The 26,036-nt window shown below is 61.8% G+C and overlaps 2 protein-coding genes across 2 annotated transcripts; both read right to left on the bottom strand.

Moving 5' to 3' along the window:
* Positions 1-67: 67 nt before the first annotated feature.
* On the bottom strand, positions 68-2,784 carry RSKR (ribosomal protein S6 kinase related). Its single transcript, XM_032788680.2, has 6 exons — positions 2,599-2,784; positions 2,217-2,468; positions 1,613-1,696; positions 1,452-1,520; positions 908-977; positions 68-183 (listed from the first exon to the last, which is right to left on the bottom strand). The coding sequence occupies exons 1-6, from the start codon at positions 2,644-2,646 to the stop codon at positions 68-70; spliced, it is 639 nt and encodes a 212-aa protein (XP_032644571.1). The 5' UTR covers positions 2,647-2,784.
* Positions 2,785-4,492: 1,708 nt separating this feature from the next.
* On the bottom strand, positions 4,493-26,030 carry BLTP2 (bridge-like lipid transfer protein family member 2). Its single transcript, XM_075059546.1, is given in 37 exon segments — positions 4,493-5,138; positions 7,349-7,483; positions 8,511-8,612; positions 8,991-9,133; positions 10,183-10,320; positions 10,527-10,578; positions 10,581-10,637; positions 11,125-11,238; positions 11,358-11,538; positions 11,776-11,897; positions 11,996-12,151; positions 12,250-12,371; positions 12,915-13,097; positions 13,433-13,532; positions 13,814-14,020; positions 14,221-14,378; positions 15,203-15,485; positions 15,871-16,073; positions 16,157-16,351; positions 16,813-16,998; positions 17,272-17,492; positions 17,571-17,689; positions 17,769-17,971; positions 18,507-18,698; positions 18,944-20,030; positions 20,460-20,665; positions 21,074-21,338; positions 21,537-21,700; positions 22,109-22,227; positions 23,035-23,183; positions 23,342-23,409; positions 23,600-23,724; positions 24,163-24,286; positions 24,527-24,737; positions 25,093-25,153; positions 25,674-25,792; positions 25,887-26,030. Coding segments are annotated over 37 exon segments (6,576 nt in total). The 5' UTR covers positions 26,010-26,030; the 3' UTR covers positions 4,493-4,955.
* Positions 26,031-26,036: the final 6 nt, after the last annotated feature.

The raw sequence follows: 26,036 nt of genomic DNA, 5'->3' as shown, positions 1-26,036 counted from the left end.
GGCACCAGGGGAACTATAGGGACTCTCTGCCCAAGCACAGGTTCCTATGCAAGTGTCCCTCAGCAGGTCACTCACCCAGCACCAGAACCAGCTCGGCTGCAAACAGGCGAATAGTGGCTTCCGCGAAGCACCCCGAAGAGGCCCAAAGTGTGTACAGGTCTCCGGTGCTGCAGTACGTGCACACTACAGAGGGAGCAGGACGGACAGACAGACATGACAGCTTAGGGGGGCCCAGGACACACCGTCCAGCTGGGGAGAGCCAGGGTTCCAGGCAAATACGATCCCCTCTCCCTCCCCCCGGATCACATCTCAGAGACCCTCTATAGACCCTGCCTCCAAGGGGTCTCACCTGCTGTGGAGGCAGGGCATACAATGGGCACAGCCCCTGGGCTGATACTTGCAGTGGGGCTGCTTCCCTTTGCTGTTGAACCCTTCACTGCCCGAGGGCCAAGAGAACAGTGCCAGCCCAGGGCAGGGGAGCCAGGTAGGGTGACCAGACAACAAATGTGAAAAATCGGGACGGGGCTAGCGGGTAATAGGAGCCTGTATTAAAAAAAAAAGACCAAAGAACCAGGACTGTCCCTATAAAATCAGGACATCAGGTCACCCTAGAGCCAGGCCTGCCAGAGGGAAATGCCTTTATTCTGCTCACATGACCCAGCCATGGGTGGCCAGGGGGAGGAGAGAGAGCCACAAAGCAGCTCCTAATCCACAGGGGATTGCGGGCAGCAGAGCCAGGCTGCACAGCCAGGCTGCACTCCAGCTGCCAGAGCTCTGAGGCAGACAAGAGACTTAATGTCGGTCAGATGCACAGAGCCATGTACACACACACAGAGAGGGAAACGCACACGGGGTGGGGGTCGGGGGGCTACACTAGGCAGACCCCGGGTTGCAAATGGTGACTCACTAATGAAGAGATGCCGCTGTCCCTGCCAGCTGTCCCCTAAGCAGTGAACAAATGGGTGGCTGACCTGCCTCTGGGGACAAAGAAAAACAGGACTCATGAGTATCTGAGCTAGGGCTGGGGACACCCATGGGGAGAAATCAGGGAGGGGGAGAAGGAGAGGAACAGGAAGGCTCAGGATGTCCCTCTTGCCAAAGCACCATAACCCACCCTGGGACACAGTCCTCACCCAGGGCAGGCCCCGACCCCCATGGCATCTCTGGAGAGGGCTCAGGAGAGCCAGCCGCACCCAGATCCTCAATGGGGCTGGAGTATGGTGCTGAGGAAGGGACGGTGCTCTTAGGGCACTGAGCCGACATGGCCAGGTACGGCCTGCCTGAGACTCTGAACCAGGAAGGCTAGATGATAGAACAAGCTCGGGGCAGCTACCCAGGCCCCTGGAGTGGGGCAGCTTCAAGAGTCTAGTCTCTTCCCCAAGCCACCCTTCCTGAGGGGATCCCTCTACCCCTCCTATGCGCCTCATGCCCCCAGGGAGAGCGGCAGCTACCTGGATGCTGACCTCCTCCTTGCACTGCTTCAGGGTGTCACGCCGCAGCACCTCTACTTTGGGGACCACCTACAAGAGAAAGAGCCATTGCCCCAGTGAGTCAGCACAGGGAAAAGGGGCAGCATCCTGGGCAAGAGGGACAGTGTCAGATGGGCACCCACCTTCACAGCAAAGACCTTCTCCCGCCCACAGTCCAGCACTTTCAGGACCGTCCCGAACGAGCCTTTGGCAACAAAGCCCAGAATCTAAAAGGAAGGAACCGGTGAGCGTGAAGTGTGACTGTGTCCGCCTGCAGGGCCAGGCCCCTTGATAGCAGCATAGGACTCAGCTAGGACAAGCTCCAGGGAATACCCAGAGCAGTGTCTCCTGGCCAGGCCAGACAGAGCCCTGCAGTAGGCACGGGGGGGGTGGGGGGAACTATCCCAGCCTCTCGCTCTCTGCTCCCAAAGGACGGAGGTGAACCCTAGGGGCTTTCCTCTCTCCAGCATTCTGGTTGTCAGAGAGGAAAGCTGCGTAGTTGCCCAGGGCCGAAGGGAGAGCTGGAGGCCCGGGAACTGATGCTGCCTGAGTCCCAGCTGGAGACCGGAGCTTGCCGATGCTCCTGCACTTGGGAGCCTGCGCCAGCATTGCTGGGCTCCTCGATTCCGGCTCAGCCCTGGGCCTCCCAAGGGCCCACGCAGGCCACAAGAGGCCAATCCACACTCATAGGCCCTAGCCACGGCTTGTCCCAGCCACCCCCCAACAGCTCGGAGCTGGGCATCGCACCTTGAGCTGTGGCTGGCCCAGGGGGCGCCGGACGGGGAACTCCGGGAGGAAGAGCGAGACGAACTGCGGGACTGGCCACCCCGTCACCAGCTTCTCCCCCAGCCGGGGCAGCTTCTCGCCCGGGCCCCGCTGCTGCTGGAGGCGCCTCCTCGTGGCCAAGCTGCGCTCCAGCCCTGACCCCGCCACGCCAATTCCAGCCAAGAGCCTCTTCCAGCTGCGGACCCAGGAGACCTCGGCTGCGAAACCGCCGCCCTGCAGAGCCGGCAGAAGCATGAGCCCCTGGCCCCGCTGCAGCCACAGCTGCGTGGGACGGGCCCGTGGACTCGCATCACAGCGAGACCCGGGCGGGCGGGCACCCCGAGCCCCCCACCCCGGCACGCACCTTGAGGGGCCCCGGCGGGGGCTCGGGCTCGCTGCTGGCCGCTCCCATCGCGTCTCCTTCCTACGCCGCCCCCGACTCCGGCAGCCCCGGCCCCATAGCGTCCCGGCAGCAGAACCCACTGCACCCGGCCCAGCTAATCCCGCTCCGGGCCGGTTACGTAAACAGGCGGAATCTCGTCCCCGCTTCATTGCCGTGCGGGCCGAACCCCGCCCAATGCAAATAACCCAGGGCCCCTCATTGCCACGCGAGCCCCGCCCAATGCAAATAACCCAGGGCCCCTCATTGCCACGCGAGCCCCGCCCAATGCAAATACCCAGGGCCCCTCATTGCCATACGCGAGCCCCGCCCCAATGCAAATAACCCAGGGCCCCCTTCATTGCCACGCGAGTCCCGCCCCAATAACCAAGGGCTCCCGCCTAATGCAATATAACCCACGGACCCGTCATTGCCACGCGAGCCCCGCCCAATGCAAATAACCCAGGGGCCCCTCATTGCAGCACGCGAGCCCCGCCCAATGCAAATAACCCAGGGACCCGTCATTGCCACGCGAGCCCGCGCCCAATGCAAAATAACCCAGGGCCCTTCATTGCATGCAAACGGGCGCGAGCCCCCGCCCCGCCTTCCGGCCTAATGCAAATAACCCACGGACCCGTCATTGCCCGCGAGCCCCGCCCAATGCAAATAACCCAGGGCCCCTCACTTGCCACGCGAGCCCCGCCCCGCTCCCGCCTAATGCAAATAACCCACGACCCCTTATTGCCATGCAAACCCCGCCCCGCTCCCGCCTAATACAAATAATCCACAGCCTCTATTGCCATGCGAGCCCCGCCCATTTGCTTGTTCGCCCCTCCTTATAGGACACACCCACTGGCTGCTTTATTCGGGACAAATTGTCCTCAGTTACACCCACCTCCTGGCTATTAATCAGCATCCAGGAGACAGGCCAAGCAAGGCCATAAGGGCCGCAGGGTGCCTCTAGCTACCCCAAGCACCGCAGCAAGAAAGGACCTGGGAGGGCACTCAGCTCATGCTGGCCGGAGTGAATTCCATGGCTCAGCCAGCAGCTGCTGCTGCTCACCTCAGGGAGGGTCTCAGCCCCTGTGGACGAAGGACCTCAGCCCACAGACAATAACCAGCCTCGAGCTCCCATGCTCTCTCCTGGGCGCCTGCTGGCAGGAAGATACTGGGGGAAGGAGTGCCGCTGACCACCAGGATAGAGGGGAGGGGTGGGTGCCACTGAAAAAGGCCCAGCTCCACAGTACAGCATGGGGCTTCCCTAGCCAGAACACCACGAACAGGCCTAGCACAGGTTGGGGGGGGGGGGGGGGGATGGATGGAAAGAAAGCCACCCAGCCAGAGCAGAGGCAGGTGGTGGGGAGAGCACCACAGCTGGGAGAACAGAAAAGTTACACCCACAACAGGCTGCAGCCAAGAGGGTTCATAACACCTGACCCAGGGGGCAGCTCCCAGGAAAGGTTCCTACCCCTGGGCAGTAATCTGGAGTCGGGCTGGATAAACAATCCATGAAAGTGGAGCAGGGCATAACAGATCAGCTCAGTCACCTCCAGCTGCGCCTCTGCCCCGCAGCCCCCACGCTGTCCGGGGAGCTGGAACTCACAGACCAAGCAAACCCTTGTACTGCACAGCAGGGCCCTGCAGGGGCCCCGAGAAATGGAGCAGGCCAAGCTGCAACAGACAGCGAGGGGAAAACCAGAGGAAAGCAGTTCAGCTGGCCACGAGGCTCCAGTAGCCACCAAGTGCTGGTAGCTCTCTGCGGGGGGGAGCAGGCTCAGACTGGGCCCAGGTGCTAGCGGCACGCTGGTAGGACACGGGGCCCTGGCTCCGGCCCTCTCCCTGCTGGGGAACTGATCAGTAACACCAGGACAGAGATGGGTCCAAATTAAAAACTCTTATTTAAATTCTCCTCAGTGCCCACTTCCCAACAGTAACCGGACTGGAGCAGCCGCGCTGCAGTGCGAACAGTGCCACTGGCCCAGTGACGCCAGCGCATGACACACCAGTAATAACAACTCGAGTGCCCCTCACCCCCCAGGCTCTGTGCAAATGGAAGCAGCCCAGGCCCTGGGTGACACGGCCTCCCCAGCTCCTGCTGTGGGGAACCACTTCACACTGTGTGGCGCCCCCCTACCACCATGCTCCTCCCTGCCTGGATAGGGACTCTGCCTGTACCATCAGTCCGTCGAGTTCTTGTGCCATGGCTGGGCTGAGCCACCAAGGGCCCCCCAGCTAGACAAAGTCACTGGCTGTTTGTGCCAGCTCAGGCCTGCAAAGGAGCCGTGTGTACAAGAGGTGGCAGGAGCTGCCTGAGTCCCTTCCCGGCCAGCCGGGTGCTGCCCTCATTTGCGCCTGCCAAAGATGGACTTCTTGCTGGGGTTCTTCTCGCCCACACTTAGGCCGATGAGTAGCCGCGCCTTCTCGTCTTCCTCCTGCTGCTGGATGGTCCCATCCGCTTTGTTCTCCAGCTTCCCTCGGGCCTCAGCCCCAGCAGCTGGCTTCAGGCGCAGCTTCTCTTTGATCACCTGCGCAGCAGAGAGAGGGTCAGGAGACAGCAGGGGTGGGGGATGGCCAAGGCTTGGCCTGGCTGCAACAGCTCAGCCAAAGACCTAACTAGGCCTCATTCCCTGGGGCTCCTCTGCACAGCCTGCCCCAGAGGCGGAGACTTGGCAGCGCTCTGGGCAGGCAGAGTGAGCCTGGCAGAGACAGCAGTGCCCGTTCCAGCCCAGGCATTTCCAGCAGCTCCACAGACAGCTCATCTGCAGCCTGTAGTCTGTAACCTATCATTTAAATCAGCTTCTGTACCAAGTGACTGGAGGATAGCTGATGTGATGCTGATTTTTTAAAAAGGCTCCAGAGGCGATCTCAGCAATTACAGGCCAAGAAGCCTGACTTCAGTACCGGGCAAACTGGCTGAAACTATAGTAAAGACAAGAACTGTCAGACACAGAGATGAACATGATTGGTTATAGCAAAGGGAAATCAGGCCTCACCAATCTACTAGAATTTTTTGAGGGGCTCAACAAGCATGTGGACAAGAGGGATCCAGTGGATAGAGTGTACTTAGATGTTCAGAAAGCCTTTGATAAGGGCCCTCACCAAAGGCTCTTAAGCAAAGTAAACTGTCATGAGAAGAGGGAAGGTGCGCTCCTGGCTTGGTAACTGGTTAAAAGATAGGAAACAAAGGGTAGGTCAGTTTTCAGAATGGAGAGAGGTAAATAGTGGTGTCCCCCAGGGGTCTGTACTGGGCCCATTCCTATTCAACGTATTCCTAAATGATCTGGGAAAAGGGGTAAACAGTGAGGTGGCAAAATCTGAAGATGATACAAAACTACCCAAGTATCAGAGGGGTAGCCGTGTTAGTCTGGATCTGTAAAAGCAGCAGAGAATCTGTGGCACCTTATAGACTAACAGACGTTTTGGAGCATGAGTTTCGTGGGTGAATAGCCACTTTGTCAGACATGCATCCAACGAAGCTGGTATTCACCCATGAAAGCTCATGCTCCAAAACGTCTGTTAGTCTATAAGATGCCACAGGATTCAAAACTACTCAAGATAGTTAAGACCCAGGCAGACTGCAAAAAGTTACAAAAGGATCTCTCAAAACTAGGTGATTGGGCAACCAAATAGGAGATGAAATTCAATATTGATAAATGTAGAGTAATGCACATTGGAAAATCCAATCCCAACTGTGACGGAGTCTAATTTAGTTGTTACCACTCAACAAAAAGATCTTGAAGTCATTGTGGATATTTCTCTGAAAACATCCACTCAGTGTGCAGCATCAGTCAAAAAAGCAAACAGAAGGTTGGGAATCATTAGGAAAGGGATAGATAGTACTGCAGAAAATATCATGTTGCCTCGATATAAATCCATGGTACACCCACATGTTGAATACCGTGGGCAGATGTGGTCGCCCCATCTCAAAAAAGAGATATTGGAATTGGAAAAGGGCAACAAAAATGATTACGAGTATGGAACAGCTGCCATATGAGGAGAGATTAATAAGACTGAGACTCTTCAGCTTGGAAAAAAGACGACTAAGAGGGTAATATGACAGAGATCTATAAAATCATGTTTGGTGTGGAGAAAGTAAATAAGGAAGTGTTATTTACTCCTCATAACACAAGAACTAGGGGTCACCAAATGAAATTAATAAGCAGCATGTTTAAAACAAACAAAAGATAGTATTTCTTCACACAACGCACAGTCAACCTGTGGAACTCTTTGCCAGAGGATGTTGTGAAGGTCAAGACTATAACAGGTTCAAAAAAGAACTAGATAAGTTCATGGAGGATAGGTCCATCAATGGCTATTAGCCAGGATGGGCAGGAAAGGTGTCCCTAGCTTCTGTTTGCCAGAAGCTGGGAGTGAGTGACGGGATGGATCACTTGATGATTCCCTGTTCTGTTCATTCCCTCTGGGGCACCTGGCACTGGACACTGTCGGAAGACAGGATATTGGGCTAGATGGACCTTTGGTCTGACCCAGTATGGCTTTTCTTATGCTCTCTGCCCTGCCCAGAGAGACTCACCACGGGCACAGGCCCAGCACCACTCAGGGGAAGATGAGGAGGGCACCGGGGCTCCTCAACATGACTGACAGGAAAGGGGCTATAACTCAGTCCCCAATGCTAATAGCTAAACCCAGAGCGCTGGAAGTGCCTGGGGCAGATCTCTCCTCTGCTCCTTCAGTTCAGGGCTCCCCTCAGCACGGGGAGGTTCCAGGCCCTTACCTGTGCTACCAATGCCTTGCGGCTGTCCCGCTTCACTGCCATAGCAAAGTCCAGCCATGTCCACGTGTTGTTGTGATACTCCAGGCACGGCAGCACCAGATTCAGGTCACCCCAGTCCACACTGTTTTTCTCACCCTGCGCCAGACAATGTATCAGACCCCGCGGCCAGAGCCAGCCATTCACGGGCTTGCTCCACTGGCCATGTTCCTACAGGCTCAGAGCAAGACATAGCAGGCAGAACCCCTGGGCTCAGAGGAGAGATGGGCTGGGGGGACCCAGGGCAGAAACGGACACACAAGCCCTCTGCTGAGGGGAGTGTGGTGGGGACTGTGCTGTGGCCCAGGAATGGCCTCTTCCCCTCTGCCCCATGGCTCAGGAAGAGTCATGCATCCCAGCCAGCCAGATGGCAGTGACAGTGCATAGGAAGAAGGCAGGACCCCCTGCCCCTAGAAGTACCAGGCACCCCACAGCACCCATGGGGCACAGAGAAGACAGGCAGAACGTGAACTTCAGCTCAGCCCAAATGGGCAAGGGAAAGCCGTGAAAGCAGCTCCCGGCAGCCCTAGGGACAGGGACAGTTGAAAGGCAGGGCAGCCCCTCACACACAACCCCCACACCTACACCCTCCGGGGCTGGCCCAGCCCCAGCACCCACCCACGGCTGTCCCCTCCATCCCCAGAACCCTGCAGGGCTGGCTCTGCCCCACCACATGCCTGCAGCTGTCCCTTCCCAGCTCCCTCAGTGCCAGTCCTGCCCCACCACAAGCCCGTGGCTGTCCCTTCCCTCTCCAGCACCCTGTGGGGCTGGCTCTGCCCCACCACATGCCCGCAGCTGTCCCCTCCCTCCCCAGCCCCCCGCAGGGCTAGCTCTGCCCCATCATATGCCCGCAGCTGTCCCCTGCCTCCCTCCCTCTCTCCCCCCTAGCCGCCTCGGGGCCGGTCCCGCCCCAGCACATGCCCACAGCTGTCCCCTCCCTCCCCAGCACCCTCAGGGCTGGCGCCAGCTGCGCCCCAGCACATGCCCACAGCTGTTCCCTCCCTCCCCAGCACCCTCAGGACCGGCGCCAGCCGCGCCCCAGCACACGCCAGCGGCTGTCCCCTCCCTCCCCAGCACCCCTGGGGCTGGCTCTGCCCCTGATGCCATGCTGGAGGCAGGCACTGACCTTGTAGCTGACGCAGAGCGGCACCTGCGGAATCTTGATGTAGATGAAGGAGTTGTTCATCGCCGCACGCTCCTTCATCTTGTCAATGTCGTCCACGGGGTGCTGGGAGGGATGGAGCCCAACAGAATCAGCAGAGCAAGAGAAGGGGGAAAGAGATGCACAGCTGGGCACCAGACCAGTGGGAAGGGGGCGTTGCTCATTCAGGAGAGCAGCCAAGGCTCATTCTCTTCCTTGCCACATGCCCAGGGACCCAGGCTGGTACCCCCTGGTCTGCACCAGCTGCTCAGCGTGCAAGGGGCAGCTTTGCTGAAAAGTGTGCGGGTGAGTGAGTGAATCCTTCACAGCCCTGGCGCAGGACAGCCCAGCCCACTGCCCCCAGGCACTGCAGGAGCAATCGCTGGCTCTAGACTGAGCCCCGAGACAAGCGGAACAGGCGCTCCTGGGGAGAGACTCCCCCCCAAAAGGCAGCAGGGTGGATACCTCGGGGGCTTTCCGGAATGACCTCCTGACCCCTGACGTCCGGTTCAGTCCCTGAGCAACTCCTTTCCCTGGGCCCAGTGAATCTTCAGCCACTATCAGCTGCCTCGGCTTCACCACAGGCATCCCTGAGAGAGAAGGGAGCACTGTGGTTACCCAGCCCTAGCCACTGCAGCAGACCCGCACTGATCCCTGCAGCCTGCCAGAACTCTGGCAGGGCTAGGGCAGAGCTTGTGGAAACAGACCCCCTGTCCCGACAGAGACTCCACGGGACAGAGTGCGCCAGGTCCTTTGGCTGGTCCAGTGGTCCATGACCTTCACTGCTAAAAATGGGCACCATATTCCCAGTGTGGCTTCAGCTCCAAGCCCCTGGGTCGCGTTCAGACTTTGCTGGACTGAGGAGCCCTCTCTGCTTACAGATCTTCCTCCAGGTGGGTATTTACAGACCGTGATCAAGTCACCTCTGCCTCTTCTCTTGGCTAGCACTGGCAGAGCGTCTCTCCCTTCACCGGAAGGCAGGTTTTCCAGACCTCGAATCACTGCAGCTCATTTCTGAGCCCTTCCAGCTGGCCCATGTCCTTTCTGAAGCACGGACACCAGCACTGAGCACCACCCCCGGAACGATCTCTCACGCCGGATGAGTGGAAACACCTCCCTCTCCTTGCTCCAAGCTCAGGATTGCATTGCTCTCTAGCTCAGCCACGCTTTAACCGTCCACCACGATACCCATCCCGCAGAGCCCCGCAACTTTCCGAACTCTCCTCTGGTAGAGCTGCTTTCCTGGTCCTATGGAGGACCCATGCCTTTGGCTGGCATGTTGAATAAGCAGGTTGGCAGGGTGCTTCCAGGTTCCTTCCGGGATTCCGGCATATGCTCCAGGTAACTGCTAATTCCCACTCCATTATCTCGTCACTGCAATTCAGTCCTGGGCCTCGGCTCCAAAACTTTGACTCAGGGATTTCATATTGTTCTTCCCACAACCACTGCAAAGGACTGTAGTAGGCTTTTGGGTGTAGATGTGTGGGGGGACCCACACAGGTCAAAGAGTCCTCCATGGTTCTGATCCCCTTGTGGGGTTCTGGGCTACCAGCGTGACTCCCAATTTACTGCGACTGAGTTTCAATCGGGGGTCAGGCTGCCTGTTGGCTAGGCCCTCCTCTTCTCCCACAGGGCATCATCCACTTTCTGTGGTCACTCCAGGGCTTGGATTTGTCCTCCTCATCCCCATCCTTCTCGCTCCTCCACTTGCTTGGCGGCATGTTGGAAGAAGAAGCACTCATCATCCTGTGGAAGACTGGTGCGTTGAGCTGGATGGTCAGGGGCACCACGTTCACTCGCAAAGAGCTCGTTGCGATGCTAGGGGCCACACCTGGTATTCCGTTGGGCCACCCTTGCTTATCACCCAGATTACCTCAAGCAGGATGGTGCACCTGCCCATGTTGCCTATTACAGCAACCTCCTACTTGGGGGACATTCAGAGGAGCAGAACCCCAGCCCCAGGCCTGCCTACAGACCTTCTGGATCTCACCTTAGCCTTACCTGCAAAATGCTCCTTGATTAGAGATGCCTCCCACTGCGACGGTATTACTTGCTCCTGCTGAATATGCGCAGAGCCAGCTGCCGGCCCGCTGTGCATGGAGCTCTGAGGCCCTGACAGCACCACCTGCCAGGGCACAGAGGATGCAGAGATGGTGGCGGCCAGATCTGGCCTGCCTCTGCTATCTCCCCTCCACTCTCACCCCCAGGCTGGCTGCTGGCCTCCCCCCTCCCTCTACCCAGCCTCAGGGCCCCACTGCATGCTCTGCTGCTGCTTGCTTGTTACAATCAGCGTGTGGTATCAGGAGGTTGTTCATGGTGATCTCCAGCCCAGCTCAGGAGATGCTCTGCAGGTCATCCGACTTGTTCACCTGTAAACAGAGCAGTCAGTCTGCAGCCCCCTGGAACCTGCCCTTCCCTTCACACCCCTTTGCCCCCTGGTGCCTGCCCCATCCTTTGTCCCCGCAGCTGCCTGAGGTCTGTCCACTTCTCCCATGGAGCGCACCCCTCCCCTCCCCCCCTGCAGCCCCCTGGAATCTGCCCTTCACACCCTTGGCTGGCTGCTGCCCCTCCCCTTTCCTCTCCCCGCCCAGGGCCCCACTGCAGCCTCCTGCTGCCTGGCACTTGCCTTGTACACAGCGTTGGGCAGGAGGTTGTTCATGGTGACCCAGCCCAGCTCCAGGAGATGCTCTGCAGTGTCATCCGACTTGTTCACCTGTAAACAGAGCAGTCAGCCCACGGACCCCAGCGCACCCCTTCCCCTCTCCTCAAGGGCGGAACCCAAGTCTAGGTGCCACACAGGAGTGGCGCTGGTGCCCCTGCTGGGCCCGGTACCTTGCTGTACAGGAAGCGCTGCAGCTCCAGCTCCGCAATGCCCAGCTGCCCGTCTTCCTCCGTGAGGCGCCAGCGCGCCTGAGCAAAGTAGAACTCGGTCCGCCGGGCCACACTGATGTCCTCCAGCTGTTTGCGCAGCTCCATCTTGTTTGCCCGCTGCAGCTGGAAATCTTTAAAACACCTGCCCAAGTAGGCAAGGGAAAGCCGTGAGAGCAGCCCCTGGGCGGCCCCGGGGCTAGGGCCAGTCGAAGGGCAGCCAGCCCCCCAGAGCTGCATAGGGGAGAGGCAGCCTGGGAGCCCCAGGGAAGCAGAGTTGGGGTGCAGTGGTGCAGTGCCTTTGGAAGGTGGTGGGACTGGGCAGCAGGTTTTGGGCAAGCTGCCTCCCTGCTCTGCACATCAGGCTGGCGGGGGCTAGTACCTGATGAGAATGTTCAACTCCTCACTCTCCAGCTGCAGGCTGGCCTTCTCCTGGCTCAGCTGCAACTGCAGCTTCTGGTTCAGCTCGAGCAGGTTCTCGTTCTTACTGTCATCCTGCAGGGACTGAAGAGCCAGCATCAGTCAGCACCTACCTGGCCCAAGCAGGCCGGCGCCAGGGACCTGCAGTCCGCACACTAAACCAGCCCCAGCCCAGGCCTCACCTTCATGATGGAGTACATCTGCTTCTCCAGCTGGCGGATCTGGGCTACGTGCTGCCTCACGGCCTCCTGCAGGTGCAGGATGCTGCTGCGCTGCTCCTCAGGGTTGCTGGAGATCTCCAGCTGGAACCGCACTCGCTGCTTCTTCTCACTGTGCTCCTGAGGCCAGAGAGAGAGAGAGAGAGAGAGAGAGAGAGGCGAGGTGAGGGGTCTCTGGGGAGCCCGCTGCGCCTGCGCGCCACTCAGGCCCACGGTACCTTGCGTTTCGGCTCCACGTGCAGCAGCAGGTTGTTGACGATGTCCAGGATCATGGCATATTGCGCCGGGTTGGTCGAGATCTCCAGGTCATGGTGGATCAGCGTGAAAGTGTCGACGGCTCCTAGAAAGAGGGGAGAGGAACGGGCATTGGGGCAGCCCCTGTGACAGCCAGCGCCTGGGGGGCTGGTATAGTCCCTGGGAGCTGCAGAGGGAACCACCTGTGAGGCTCACACACAAACAAGGGCCACGGCTGGGGAGACCAAGTCTGTCCCTGCACCCACCGAGAGCTCAGAGATGCTACTGGCCCCAGCAGGCACAGACAAACCCGGCTCTACAGCCCACAATGCTCTGCCCCCGTGTGCTGGGCTTTGCTGGAGCAGGGCAGGAATTGTGCACTTGGCTGCAAGTCCCGTTCCCTGGCCTCCGAGGGCCAGGCAGAGTGAACCAGAGATCAGTGCCAAGAAGGGAAAGCAGAGACCACGCCTGGTGCCAGACATCCCAGGGCCCCACTGAACGGAGCCAACTGCAGCTGCCCTGCTTTGATCCGAGGAAAGTTCCAGGAGAATTCGGCAACTCGAGGCCTGTGGCTGTGGCCTGTCCCGCAGGAGCTCCCCCTCCCCCCGGAGAGGAGAGCAGAATGACCCAGCCAGGCGCAGGGCCGCACCCTCCTGTTTCTTCAGCAGGTCCTCCTTCTCCTGGTCGGCTGGGGCGTCGGGGGGCTTGATCTGCGTGGCCAGCTCTGGGTCAATGTCATGGCTGTAGCTGATGTAGTACATGCGACAGCTGCACCGCGAGATGATTCTCTGCACCTGCTGGGTCTGCTGGGCTTCCGAGGGGTGATTCCAGTCTGGGGGCCAAACACAGGCAGCTGTCAGGGTCCCCGATTCTCAGACAGTTTGAGGCATCAGGGTGCCGGGGCAAGGGCGGGGACCTCTAGGATCCAAACACCGTGTGGGGGAAGGGGATGCACTTAAGTCCTCTGGAGTCACCCCAGAATGCTTCCTCAGGCAGGGACCCCAAGCCCATCCCAGCGTGGGGTGCTACAAGAGGGGGACAGAGCTCTCAGCTGGCCTGGCTCCATTTGTCCCTCCGGTGACGCACAAGGACCAAGGGCCCAGCAATCCCCAGGTGCTGGTGTGAACGATTCTTGGGCCCCAGGCAAGCAGGGCTCTATATGCTGACCTGTTATGGTGCTGACCATGCCGCCCACGGCCTGCCCACTCTCCATCAGCTCCTGCACCGAATCCAGGCTCCTCTGCCGATGCTCCTCGATGTTCTTCACCTGGGGCAGGAGGGACACTGGTGACTGCCCAGGCCTCACGCCCAGCCCAGCCAGAGCCAGCAAGCTGGGGGGCTTGTCCCTGGGACTGGCTTGGCACCCTCTTCCTCAGCTGCCTGGCACTGGGATCCTGCCCTGCCATGGATTTAGGGGGCTCCAGGGCTGCCTTCACTCTCAGGCCTCTGCCTCTCAGCACCCTGGGGCCATGGCTGTGATAAACTCCTCCTGCATGGGAACCAAAGAGCCTCGGGCCCCCTACCCCACCTGAGCCGACAGCAACCAACCTCCAGCCACAGCTGGCCGTCCTCCCTCTCGGCAGGGCTGCTCTCAGTAGTGGCGAAGTACTGCATGCCATCCAGCAGGCAGGTCCACGAGGTCTTCTGCTTCAGGGTGTCTCCGTACCAGGCGGGGTGGTGCAGGCACTGCAGGAGCTGGGCCTTGGCAGCAGATACAATCACACAGCCCTCTGTCTCTGCACCACGCAGCACCATCTGTGGGAGAACAGGCCCCGAAGTGACCCTGCCAACTCCAGCATGGGGCAGCTGAGCTGGGAGAGAAACCAGGGCAGAGGGGCTGCAGTGTCTGCCCCAGCGGCAGGGCCAGGGAAAGAAAGACACAGCTCAGTCACCCCCTCTCCCAGCAGGGGGCGTTGCGGGGAGCAGGGCAGGAGCTCTGGCTGGGACCGGGGTACCTGGCAGTTGACCAGCTCAACGAGGCAGTTGCGAGTGAAGATGTCGTCAGTCTGGCAGGCGGCAATCCCACACAGCTGCTCGCTGGCCCCCGACTCCTCCTCCGTGAAGACCACAAATTTATCGGTCTCCTCAATGAGCTTCTGCAGCATGTAGGCCCCTGGAAGAAGACCGGGGGAAGGGACAGGTCAGGGTGGGGGAGAGGGGGCCAGCCCTTAGCAAGCTGGCCGTGATGGGTGCTGAGATGGGGGGGAGGCCCTGGGGAGCAGATGGGGGGTCAGGGAGGTGGAGAGGAGGCCAGCCTTTGGCCAGCTGGCCGTGACGGGTGCTGAGGTGGGTCAGTATCATGGGGGAGCAGACAGGGGGTCAGGGCAGGGGGAGGGAGCCAGTCCTTAGCCAGCTGGCCGTGACGGGTGCTGAGGTGGGGAGGACGAGGGGAGGGGGGAGAAGTTTGGAGCGGGGGGGAAGGTTGGAGTTGGGGAGAGGATTGGTTGAAGGTGAGGTGGGGGGACGGTGCTTGAGGTGGGTCAGTAATAATGTGGCGGGGAGCTGACGGGGGGTAAGGGCGGAGGATGGGAGCCAGTCCTTTAGGCGCCCCAGCTGGCCGTGCATGGGTGCTGAGGTGGTCCAGTATCGTGCGGGGGGCGTGGAGGAGGGTGTCAGGGCGGGAGGGATGAGCCAGTCCTTAGCCAGCTGGCCGTGAATGGTAAACTGAGGGTGGTAGTATTGTGGGGGAAGCACGACCGGGGGGATGGAGCCAGTCCTTAGCCAGCTGGCCGTGATGGGTGCTGAGCTGGGTCAGTATCGTGGCGGGGGGTCAGGGCGGGGGGAGGGAGCCAGTCCTTAGCCAGCTGGCCGTGACGGGTGCTGAGGTGGGTCAGTACCGAGGCGGGACACGCATGGAACAAGCTGTGCAGATCCGGGGAAGGGGGCTGTGTGCCGAGCGGGATCCTGAGGGCCCCACCCAGGAGGCTGGGCACTCACCCCCCGAGGAACCCCGCTCGCTGGTGGTGCCAGTCACCCTCTGTGGGGGAAGGGCAGCAGACAGTGGGCGCCGTTTCAGCTTCTTGGCTTGTAGCTGGGTGTCGATCTTTAACCCCTTCAGGGCCTCGGTGGACAGGTTCCGCTTGAGCACGGCTGCCTTCTTGTAGCCGTCGTAGAGCCCAAAGGCGATGTCCCGGTTGGTGGTGGTCCAGGACGCCCGCAGGTCCACCAGCTGCAGCTGGTGTGTGTGGAAGGCGTCGGCCCCATCCCGCATGGTCAGCTCCTACAGCCGAGCCGGGGGTCAGACAATGGCCAGGGCAGAGCGACTCCCCGCTCCAACCTGCCCAGCAGCAGGGATGCCCCACGGCCAGTGGGTAGCAGCTTGGGCTGGGGACACCGGTGCCGTTCCCGGTGGGGTGGCCTTGGTCATGTCACTGTCCGTCTGGGCCACATGCCCCGCCCATGCTGAGCTCTTTGCGAGGGTGATCAGTGGCACCCAAGGCTGCTGAGTCTGCAGCTAGCAGGGCCCTGCTCAGTTTCTCCACTGCCCCGAGTGCCTCCCCGTCCAGGGCTCACCCTGCAGACAGCCAGAGGCTCGTGCCCCCACAGCCTAGGCAGAGCTAGTCACGCCCACCCCCCCAATCAGTCCCTGGCGAGCCGGCGGTTACCTCTTCGGCTGTGCGGCTGCTGTGCCGCTGGTAGGTGAGGGAGGACAGGCTCAGCAGGTGAGTTTTCTTCACCAGTGAGCCGAGCTGGTGGTCAGCGCTCTCGTCGCAGGTCGACGCCATCAGGTGCACGGTGACGAAGCTCAGGTCGCTCACCATCTGCGTGATGCTCCACTCCGAGATGAGGCGCCGCATCACCGTGCCAGCTGGGGGCAGGGGAGAGCCATCAGCAAGGGGACCCTGCCCCTTGCCTCCGCCCACCCCACCCAGGCCGGCCCCCCAGCCTCACCTTGGGGGATGAGCCGCTGAGTCCCTCGTGTGAATATGTGCCCCTGGCCGCACTCCAACTGGATCCCCCGCTGCTGTGCAAAGGAGGCCCAGTAATGCACCTGGGGGAGGACACAGGGCGCTGAGCCGGCTGCTGCACTGACCCGGGGGACGGGACGCAGGAGAGCAGCCGATGGCGGGGGTGCAGCCGACGGCCCTCGTCACACTGAGTGGGGCTGGGGACGGGACACAGGAGTGCAGCCGACGGCCCTTGTCACACTGAGCAGGGAGGGGGACAGAATGCAGAAGAGCAGCAAATGGGGGCAGGGCAGCCGACGGCCCTCGTCACACTGAGCGGGGCTGGGGTTGGGACACAGGAGAGCAGCCGATGGCGGGGGCAGGCAACGGCCCTCGGGCCCTCGTCACACTAGGGTGGGGGGACACAGGAGAGCAGCCAATGGGGGATGAGGGGCAGCCAACGGCCCTCGTCACACTAAGCGGAGGGGGGGGACGGACACAGGAGAGCAGCCAATGCGGGGTGAGGGGCAGCCAACGGCCCTCGTCACACTAAGCGGGGGGGGGGGGCCGACCAGGAGAGCAGCGGGATGTGGAGGTAAGGAGACGACGGCCCCACGCAGTGGCAGGGCCAGCCCACGCGGCACAGGGCCAGCCTCCAACTGCAGCTGGGGAAGAGCGCCTGTAGGAGAGCCGGCTGTGTAGTCTGCCCCAGCTTTGTCTTGTCGGGCTCATGTGCTGAAGAGCTTTCCCGGCGAGGGAGGCGCGTCACGCTGGCTCCAGGTACCAGAAGTTCGCATCCAGGCGCCAGGGTGCTGCTGTAGAGCAGGATCCGGGGCTGGGACAGCTCTGAGAGCGACACACAGCAGTGCTGTGACAGGGCCCCTACACACTGCCCGACCCCCCAGACCTCTCCCCCTCCCTCCCTTGGGGGGGGGCAGAGCCCACATGCTCATCACCTGGCCAAGGGAAGCAGTGGGGGAAGGACCCCCCCGCCTCCCAAACACGGAGCCCCAAAGCAGCAGCCACCAGAGCTCCTAGCAGGAACGGCCGCGTTCCAGTCAGTGGCATGCAGCAGCTGCATTCCAGCAGCTCTGGAGTGCCCTGCGGGGCATCGCTCACCCCCGCCCGGCCGGGTCAGGTCCATCCGGATGGAGAGGTTGAGGTTCTCAGAGCGGAAGGCCCGGTACGAGTCATGGTACTGCCCCACGGGCACCTCGGGCACGAACTCTGGGGAGCGCAGCACCACGCTGTGATGGTCATGGGGGTTCCCATGGCAAAGCCATTGCAAGTCCAGGGTCATGCAGAGCTCAGGCAGGTGGAGGAAGCAGCAGTCATCGTACCTGCTCAGGGAGAAGGTGCTAGGTTGCTCTCCAAGGGTTACAGCCCCCACCCACCCCCACCCCCGGGCTGACACTCACTTGGAGGCTGTGCGGACATTGATGTCCAAGTCTCCCTTGAAGACGAACTGGCCAGGTCTCCAGAGGAAGGCCAGGTGGCTCCACTCCCAGTGCATGTTCTCGGTGGTGTTGTACGGATCCTGCAACACACAGGCTGAGCATGAGGCTGCCAGGCCGTGGGGGGCCTGGACACCTTGGGTAACCCCACGTGAGTCTCACCTCGGTGGCCAGCTGGTGCAGGTTGGCCTGCTCGATGTCCAGGTGCCAAACCCCATGGAAGAGCAGGCGGCTTTTATCCCACCAGGGCAGGGAGGGGCTGGGATCCTCTGAGGCCTTGGTGAGGAGATCCACAGACTGGCCAATCAGGGTCCAGGCCGGGTCCCAGCATGGCCCCCAAACGATGGTGTACTGCAAAATCTCCGCTAGGGGGACAGACACCGGCTCAGGGCAGCTCCTGGTCCCTGCCCCAACCAGAGACAGCCTGGCCCAAAGTTACCCTCTGCACACACCCCCACAGTGCTGCCCCAGGACCCGCAGAGCTACCCAGCGCAGCATGTGGCTATTCCCAGCACTGCCCCACTCCAGCATCCTGACCCCAAGGGGCAGGGTCCCAATCCCCAGGCGGGGAAGGGGGACCTGGGCCCATCTCCAACCCTCCCGCCACTCAGCTCAGAGGGGAACAAGCCTGCTTCGCACTGACCAGCCTCAAGGAGGCTGCACCTGCACCCCCTGGTGTTTTACGCCTGGCCCCAGCTCAGGGTCCAGGGTGCCAGGGATAAGGTCACCCCCAAATCAGTGTGACCCTGGCAGGAGAGCGGAGCTCCTCCAGTCCCATACTGGAGCCCCATGATCACCCAGCCACCTGCAACCAGCCCAACCCAGCAAGAGCCGCAAGGAGCCCCAGTCTGGACCTCAGCCTCGTGCCCCCCGTAGGATCAAGCCCCAGGGCTCACTTACAGTGGAAGTCATGGTAAAACTTCAGTGGAGGCATGTTTCTCTCCACAGCAGCATCCCCCCATGGCGCTCCCAGCTTGAGCACCTGGCAGCGGCGAGAGCAGGCCTGGCCGCTCTGCTCCGTCCCGAGCAGCTGACCGGAGAGCTGCCAGTCCCGGATCTCAAACAGGTAGCGTGGGTAGTCCCGGATCCGCACTGTGAGACAGAGCGAGACCGCGCTGACTGCCGGCCCAGGGGGGCCTGCATTAGACTCATCCCTGGGGGCGTGGGGAGTGGCCAGGCATTCAGTCCTACGCCCCCTGTTAGATCAGGGGGACCCTACAGGGGGGAACCACAGTGCTTCTCACTGCATGTGGCCCCAGCAGCACTCTCATGCCAGGGAACCAGAGCCCAGAGCTGACGGGGTCATGGGGGCGGAGGAGCCCCACGGACACACTCACCAAAGAAGGTCTTGACGCTGCCTTTCAGCATGCGGCACCACTGGGTGACCAGCTCCAGCCCCTCGGGTGGGAAGAGGCTGACGCTGTCCAGGTCCCTCATCTGCTCCAGCACACGCTCCACACCATGGAAGGACTCGTCGGCCAGGGCCACCAGCTCCAGGTTGGAGAGGGTCCAAGTGAGCAGGGCCTTCCGCATAGGCATGTTGGCATATAGGCGCCGGGAGCGCTGGATGTAGATCTCAATGTTCTTCCTCTCCAGCGAGGCGTAGAGCTCCTCAATCTTGCGAGCGGGCAGCAGCTCGCCATGCTGCTTGCGCAGAGCCGCCACCTTGGCATCCAGCAGCTGCAGCCGCTTGGCGCTCTCCTTGCTCTCGTCCTTCATCAGCTCATAGTTGTCCCGCAGCTTCACCTCGAAGATGTCGTCCAGGAAGACCCAAGAGAAGTGCTGCACCTTGAGCAGGAGGTCCGGGGGCAGGGCTGGGCTGGGGGGGCAGCCCCGCTGGTGCAGGCTCTTCAGCCACTTCTGCACGCCCATGGCCTCGTCCAGCGTGCGGGAGAAGTCATACTGGTAGGGGAGCTCGATGACGATGCTGGCAAAGGAGAAGGCCCAGACCCGGTTGCGCAGGGTGCGCAGGGTGGGGAAGGGGCTGCGATGCAGGATCATCTCCTCTAGCTCCGGCAGGAGCTGCATCTCCACCTCCTTGAAGCTGAAGATGCTGTGCTTGTCGAAGCCAGCGGCCAGGTCAGGGCAGTAGGCGTGGAGCGCACTGCCGTGCCGGCTCACCGAGACCCGCTCCGCCACCAGGCTGATGTAGCTGGCCTCAGAGACGAAGGCCGTGACCTTGGCGGAGCTCACCTCCAGCGTCAGGTTGAGGACTCTCTTTGGGGGACCCTGGGTTGGGCTGGGGGGCTTGCTGGGGCTCCCTGGCTCAGTGGCCTGGCGCTCCGGGGGGAGGGAGGGAGCACTCCATTGGCCCAGAGTGCTGTGCAGCATTTCACGGCATTGGAGCGTGGCTAGGACGTGCTCATACAGATACATGTGATCAGGTGGGCTCCAGAACAGGGTCAGGCCCTCGCCACACTGGACCTAGGGCACAGAAAGGGGCAAGCAGGCCTGGGTCTCTGCTCTGCCAGCAGCCCTTAGCATGCCCCGGGGGCCGAGAGAGCCTGCGAGGGCCAGAGCAGGCAGGGGCTGAGCAAGCTCCTCGCACTACTCTGCCAGCCACTTTGCTCCTGACCCCCCCCAAACCCTCCAACACTCCAGCCCTGCCAAGAGCTGCAGTAGAGGCCTCTGGCCATGAGGCAGGGTGTGACACGGATGGACAGGGCCTGGCTGAGAGCTCATCACTCGCCCTCACCTGACGGCCCCACTGAAGTCCCAGTCCAAGTGGGAATGCCAGCAGGCGCCCTGACCCACTGGGTCACTCAGCCACCTCGGACTCAGCCCACGGGCACATCTTTTGCCTGGCACTGCCGTCCCAGAGTGCACTCTGCTGGGCCCGCTGCTGGCACCTACCTCCAGGGAGTGGATGCTACTGTGGTAGGTGAAGGAGAGCATGGAGAGTCTGAGGATGGGGCAATGGATGGCTGGGGCTTTGCAGCAGGGCTGCATCTTCTCGGAAATGCTCTTCACCAAGGCCAGTGCCATGCCCTGGACGCTAACCGTGCAGCTCTCGGCACTGCCCAGGGCAGTCAGTGTGTCAAGCCTCACCTCCAAGGCACCTGGCAGAGACAGGAGGTTACCTCTGGGGGCAGGACAGGGCACAGTCCTCTGAGCCCCCAGCACAGGGCAGTGCAGGGAGGACCAGCAGCTGCCAACAGCCAGGACAGGACAAGGACACCCTCCCCTGCAAAGGGCTGGTCACATCCCAGAGCTCAGCGAGCAAGGGCTGCCCAGGAGGGACTGTGGACAGCCTGGGGCAGGTGCAGGGATGTGGCAGTCAGCATGGGAGTGCGGGAGGTGTGAAAGTCCAGCCAGGTGTTTCAGGATCTCCAGGGAAGGAAGGAGCAGTTTGTGGGTTTGTCCTTCAGACGCCTGCACAGAGGGCTACTGCCTCCATCTGGCTGGTGCAGCAGATCCTGCCCGCCCATGGTGTTCCCCCTGCCCAGCAGTCCCACCTGGTCACTTACCCACCAGGCTGGACAGTGTGAACAGGTTCACATCCTCCACCTTCAAGTCCACCTTCCAGAGCAGGCCTGCGGACTCCTCCACGGAGGGGGCTGGCTTCACTGGAAGCTCTGCCTGGCTGGCCCCTGGGTGCAGCAGGGACAGGACCCTGGAGAGGCACTTGGTGCAGGTGTCCGATGACTCCACCTGCAGCCCCTGGATGGTGCAGTCCAGGAAGAGCGTGTCCGCCTGGGCACTGGACATGCCCAGGGGCTGGTTGTAGCTACCCTGCAGGGGGCACAGACCAGTCACTGGCTGGCAGCTCGGAAGCTGCCACCTTCTCACTCCCAGCCCCTCCTCACTACCCATTGTAGGGCCCGGGGGAAGGAAGCCTCCCCGCTGCCTCACAAAGGAGCTGCGCCCATGGTTGCTGGGTGGAGGGAGAGCTGACCCCTCACCCCTGCTCTGGCAGGCCGCCCCTCTCACCTGCAAATTGAAGGAGTCAAGGATGAGGGCCTCTCCCCACACATGCATGCTGGGCGGGTGCGGGGCCCTCTGGATGTGCGAGTTGTTTCCCACACGCCAGCACAGGTGGTCGATGGCCAGCACCCCCCGCTGGTGCACGCTCTGGGGGCGCAGGTGCTGGTAGTCTGAGGGCACAGAGCAAGAGGTGAGCATGAGCGGGGGCTCTCCAGACCCCCCGCTGCAGTGTGCGAGGCAGCCATGCTCCCCTGGGGCTGGAGACCAAGCTGCTACCTCACCCGCAGAAACAATCCTGACTCAGACCCAGGAGATGAGGGACTGCCGCAGAGGTGTGTCCATCCAGGCCTTCCCGCCAGGCTGGAGCACCCATTGCCATCACCTCCTGCCCCTCCACGCCATGCTGGAGGGCCGCAGCCCAGACCCGCCTCTTCGCCAGCTGCAGGCACTGCCCTGGAAGCCACAGAGCCCTTTCCAAAGCAGAGGAGGGGCCCCATGGGTATGACAGCAGCCAAAGGCCGGGCCATGCTCTGCCCAAGCTGGGATGGCACCCGCCCGGTCATGCCGCAGGCACCTACCTGCAGAGATGGTGTTGAAGCCCAGTGCGAAGGGCGGCGTGTCCCCCAGCTGCACAGAGATGCTGACGTTCGACAGGGAGGCACAGAGGATGACGGGAGCCAAGATCTGGGGGCAGCTCCTGACAGAGGGTGAGGAGGGCCATGGCATTAGTGAGCCAGAGCCCCCTGCTACAGAACAGGCCCCGGAGGGAGCTCCTGTCTCAGGGCCTCAGCAGGCCACATGGCCAGCCCAGCCCTGCTTCTCGCTTGCTGAGTGGAGGGAGCCAGGCCGTGCTCTGGGCCAGGGCAGGAACACTCCATGCGGCAGGTATCGCACCACACGCAGCACCTCTGGGGCCCACCCGGTCACCGCTGGCCGGGGTTGGCAGGCAGCTCTGCGGGGGCAGGTTACCCCGGCTCCTCCCTCGGGGCTCAGAGAGGTGAGTCCCTCAGGTGATAGACCCCGGGGGGCTGCATTTACTGCTTCCCAGAGCCCAGCACACAAAGAAAGGGCTTTTCACATAAAGGACCCCCAGGCCTTCCTGTGACTCAGCAGCCAGCCCGCCAGGGCCCCACAGTGTGGCAGGGCTGGGAAGGGTTTGGCTAGGGCCCCTCAGGCTGCTGGCTGACCCGCACGCGTGGCCAGGACCTGGGGTGGGTTGACGCTCTCACAGCACTGCTTCTCCCCTATGAAGAAAGGTGTTCGCTTTGTGGGGGCTGCCTGGCAACTGGCAGACATCGGCATAGCCCTGTCTGGCCGGAGAGACCTGGGCCTCCCCATGGCTGGGAGCCTGCAGCCTCAAGTGGATGCCCTGGAGGAAGCTGGCAGGGAAGGGAAGGTGCAGTTAACCCTGAAACCAGGGCAGTGTGTGTGCTGTGCCCAAGCTCTGAGGGAGGCAACCATGGCTGCTGAGCCCATCCCTCGCCCTCCCGGGGCCCACACGTACCTTCCCCTGCGGCTCTGGACGGGGGCCGGCACGTTAGTAGCCCGGCACTCCTGGGCCAGCAGGGTGAGCCAGTGAGAGAATTCCTGGTGGCGATAGTGGACAATGCAGGTATTGAGCAGCACAGCAGCTGACAGGTCTATGGCCGTGACCTAGAGATGGGAACGCGGGAGGTGTGAGCGAGACCTCTTCCCTGCTGCTCATTTGCATGTCAACAGGCCCCGCCAGCTCAGGGCCTGTGGGCACCGAGGGGCAGCATGGCACGGGTGAGGCAGGTGTCAGGACACAGTGGCCGGAGTCACTCACTAACCTGCACACTGACTTTCAGGGAGTTGAGGCACACGATGCGCTGGCGACTCTGGGACAGCAGCAGGCCATCTGTGGGGAGAAGGGGCGGCAGAGTCACCAAGCAGGGCCCTGGGCATTAGCCAGCCAGCCGCCCCAACGCACACGCTGTGGAGCTGGAGTAGCCCCATCCAACTGGGCAGAGAGTGGTGTGGGTCTCCCCTCCTCGTGCCGCGGTCCCCTGGACAGAGCCACTCCTCCCTCAGCAGGCCCCTGCATTCACCTTCCAGCAGCAGCTCTGTGCTCATCTGGCCCAGGTCGGAAGTGGGCGTGAAGCTCCGCAGAGGGATCTGCTCCTCGTCTCGCTGTTACAGGAACTGCAGCAGCTTCAGGGTCCATGTGAGGTGCCTGAACCCACAAGAACCGGAGCCAGGCCGAGTCACAGGACAGCCACTCGGCCCCTCCTGCCCCAGCCCACAGCCCACTGGTAACCAGCATGGATCCCGGGCACGGCCCAGCCTTGCCCCATCACTGCCAAGCCCAGCCCGGGGCAGAGCACTCCTCATGTCCTCACAAGAGAGGGGCAACCAAGGGAGCCCAGGCTATGCTCATTCCGCCCTCACTCCAGAGCCACCCGGAGCCTGGCCCATGGCCTTCTCACCCACAGCAATCCTGCCTCCCCCAGGCCACTCACACCTGGAGACCCTCGGGGAGGGGATGCCCAGCAGAGGGGAGCAAGGGGAGAGGCATGGGCCTCAGGAGAGTGCCTGAAGGGGGGGAAGGGTGGTAGAGCAGCTGGCCTGGGCATTCGGGCCTGTCACGGTGCCAGTCCTCTCTCCCCATTACCTCTGCTGGCTGTTCACAGACAGCACCACGTTGGTGTTCTCCAGCTCCACCTTCACCTTGCTGGGGATGAGCTGCAGAGTGCACAAGCTCAGCAGAGGCAGAGACTTCGGGGCCTCCCCAGGGCCTGGGAGCAAGGGACAGACCTGGTCACAGGCAGGAGTCTCGCCCCAGGGCTCCCACTCCCCCCCAGCAGGAGGCAGCAAGGCCTGACCTGCCCAAGGGGATCCCCTGGCTGGGACCTAAGAAGGCATAAACCACCCCCATGCCCATTCTGCCAGACACACTCTATGGGCTGCAGGGAACGGGGCACCCTCTCCCCTCCCCGCGGTCCCCAGAGACTTCCCAGGGAACATGGCTGGCCAACCTGGGGCCAGGCAGCCTGGCTGGTCCCCTGCACCGCTGTGTCTCACTCCATTGGCTGCCCGGCGCAGCAGCTCACTGCAGAACAGCCCCTCATGCAGCTCTGCGTGCAGGGTCCACACGCCCAGGCTGATGCCCACCAGCTGCCGTTTGCTCACATTGACCTCCATGGAAAAGGTGAGAGCCAGGGCCAGCTCTGCCAGGCACATGTCATCCTGTACGGGGGGACAGACGGTCAAGGAGAGCGAGATGACATCACAGGGAGGAGCCCGTGGTGATGGGGGCAGCTTCCAGCCACTCCATTTATGTGCAGCGGGTGCAGCCCCAACCAGTGCCCACGGGCAGCCTGGTCACAGTGCAGCGAGCAGGAGGCTGCTGTGCCCTACGCCCCCAGCCCTGAGGCTACAGCCCCACCTGCTAGCACCTCTCGCTGAGCTCCAGGACTGGACATCATCTCCAGCTGGGAGCCCCTGAGGTTCACTCTGTGCCTCCTGGTGCCCCACCATGCTGGGCTCAGACAATATGCAGCATGAGCTCCCCAAGAGCAGGTACTCCACCCTGGATACTCACCAGCTGGCTGCTCTTCAGCACTTTGCTGTTCACCTGGGACAGGGTCACCTCACAGTCCAGGCTGGGGGGAGTGCAGAAGAAAGTTCAGACCAGACCTGGCAGGCACAGCGGGGCCCTGCTGCCTCCTAGCCAGGTCTTTCCAACTTAAGGTCTGTGCTATAGCCCCTGCTCCCAGATGGAGCATCCACCCTATAGCTGGACAATGCAGCAGGAGGCTGCCACCTGCAAGAACTAGGCATCACACAGGAGCTGGGATGGTCTCAGTCGCTGGAGGCAGAGGGTTAGGTGCCATGCTCCTGGGGCACCCTCCAGTGGCCACAGAGAGCTGCTGACCAACAGAGAGGGGGGAGAAGATCAGGATTTTAACAGCCTTGGGGAGGGGGGCGGGGTAGTGCCAGTGACTGTGCAAAGGATGTTGCCAGGAAGGAGTCCCAGTGGCAGTCCCCCAGCCCAGCTCTACAAGGCACAGGGTGGGAATGTCCCCCAGGACAAAGGCCACAACAAAGCTCTCCTGAGCCAAGGGAGCTGTACGTGGCTGTTACCCAGCCCTGGTCCCTCAGGCCAGAGTAAGGTGGAGTTACCGCTTCCCGTCGTTGTCCAATAGCAGGCGCATCCTGGTCACCTGGATGTGCCACAGAGACTCGGAGGTGGCCTCATGCAGAACCATGATGTTGATGGACTCCACGTGAACCGAGAAGAGCTGGGAGCAAGGGGCCACAGTGAGGAACTTCTGCCGGGAGCTAGGCCTGCTCACCACCCACCCTCCTCCTTGGATCCAGCACGCAGAGACTCACCTGGCTCAGGACTCTCAGCAGGGAGGGTTTAATGGGCAGGTCCCCCTTGCTCTCCTCTCTGCCATCCTCAGCTGGAGCCTCAGGGAATGGGGGCCCTGCTGCTGGGACCTTCTGGAGATCCATACGGACCCGTACCTCGCCGAAACACAG

This window comes from Chelonoidis abingdonii, chromosome 20, assembly GCF_003597395.2.
Source record: "Chelonoidis abingdonii isolate Lonesome George chromosome 20, CheloAbing_2.0, whole genome shotgun sequence".
Lineage (NCBI taxonomy): Eukaryota > Metazoa > Chordata > Testudines > Testudinidae > Chelonoidis > Chelonoidis abingdonii.
Note: the sequence above shows the minus strand (reverse complement) of the source record. Positions and strands in the feature narration are given on the sequence as shown.

Coding starts and splice junctions, on each gene's coding strand:
- RSKR (XM_032788680.2), bottom strand. CDS start 2,646: ATGGGAGCGGCCAGCAGCGAGCCCGAGCCCCCGCCGGGGCCCCTCAAG. Junction 2,469..2,598: donor CCCCGCCGGGGCCCCTCAAG/GTGCGTGCCGGG, acceptor CCGGCTCTGCAG/GGCGGCGGTTTCGCAGCCGA. Junction 184..907: donor ACAGCGGCATCTCTTCATTA/GTGAGTCACCAT, acceptor CTCCCTCTGTAG/TGTGCACGTACTGCAGCACC.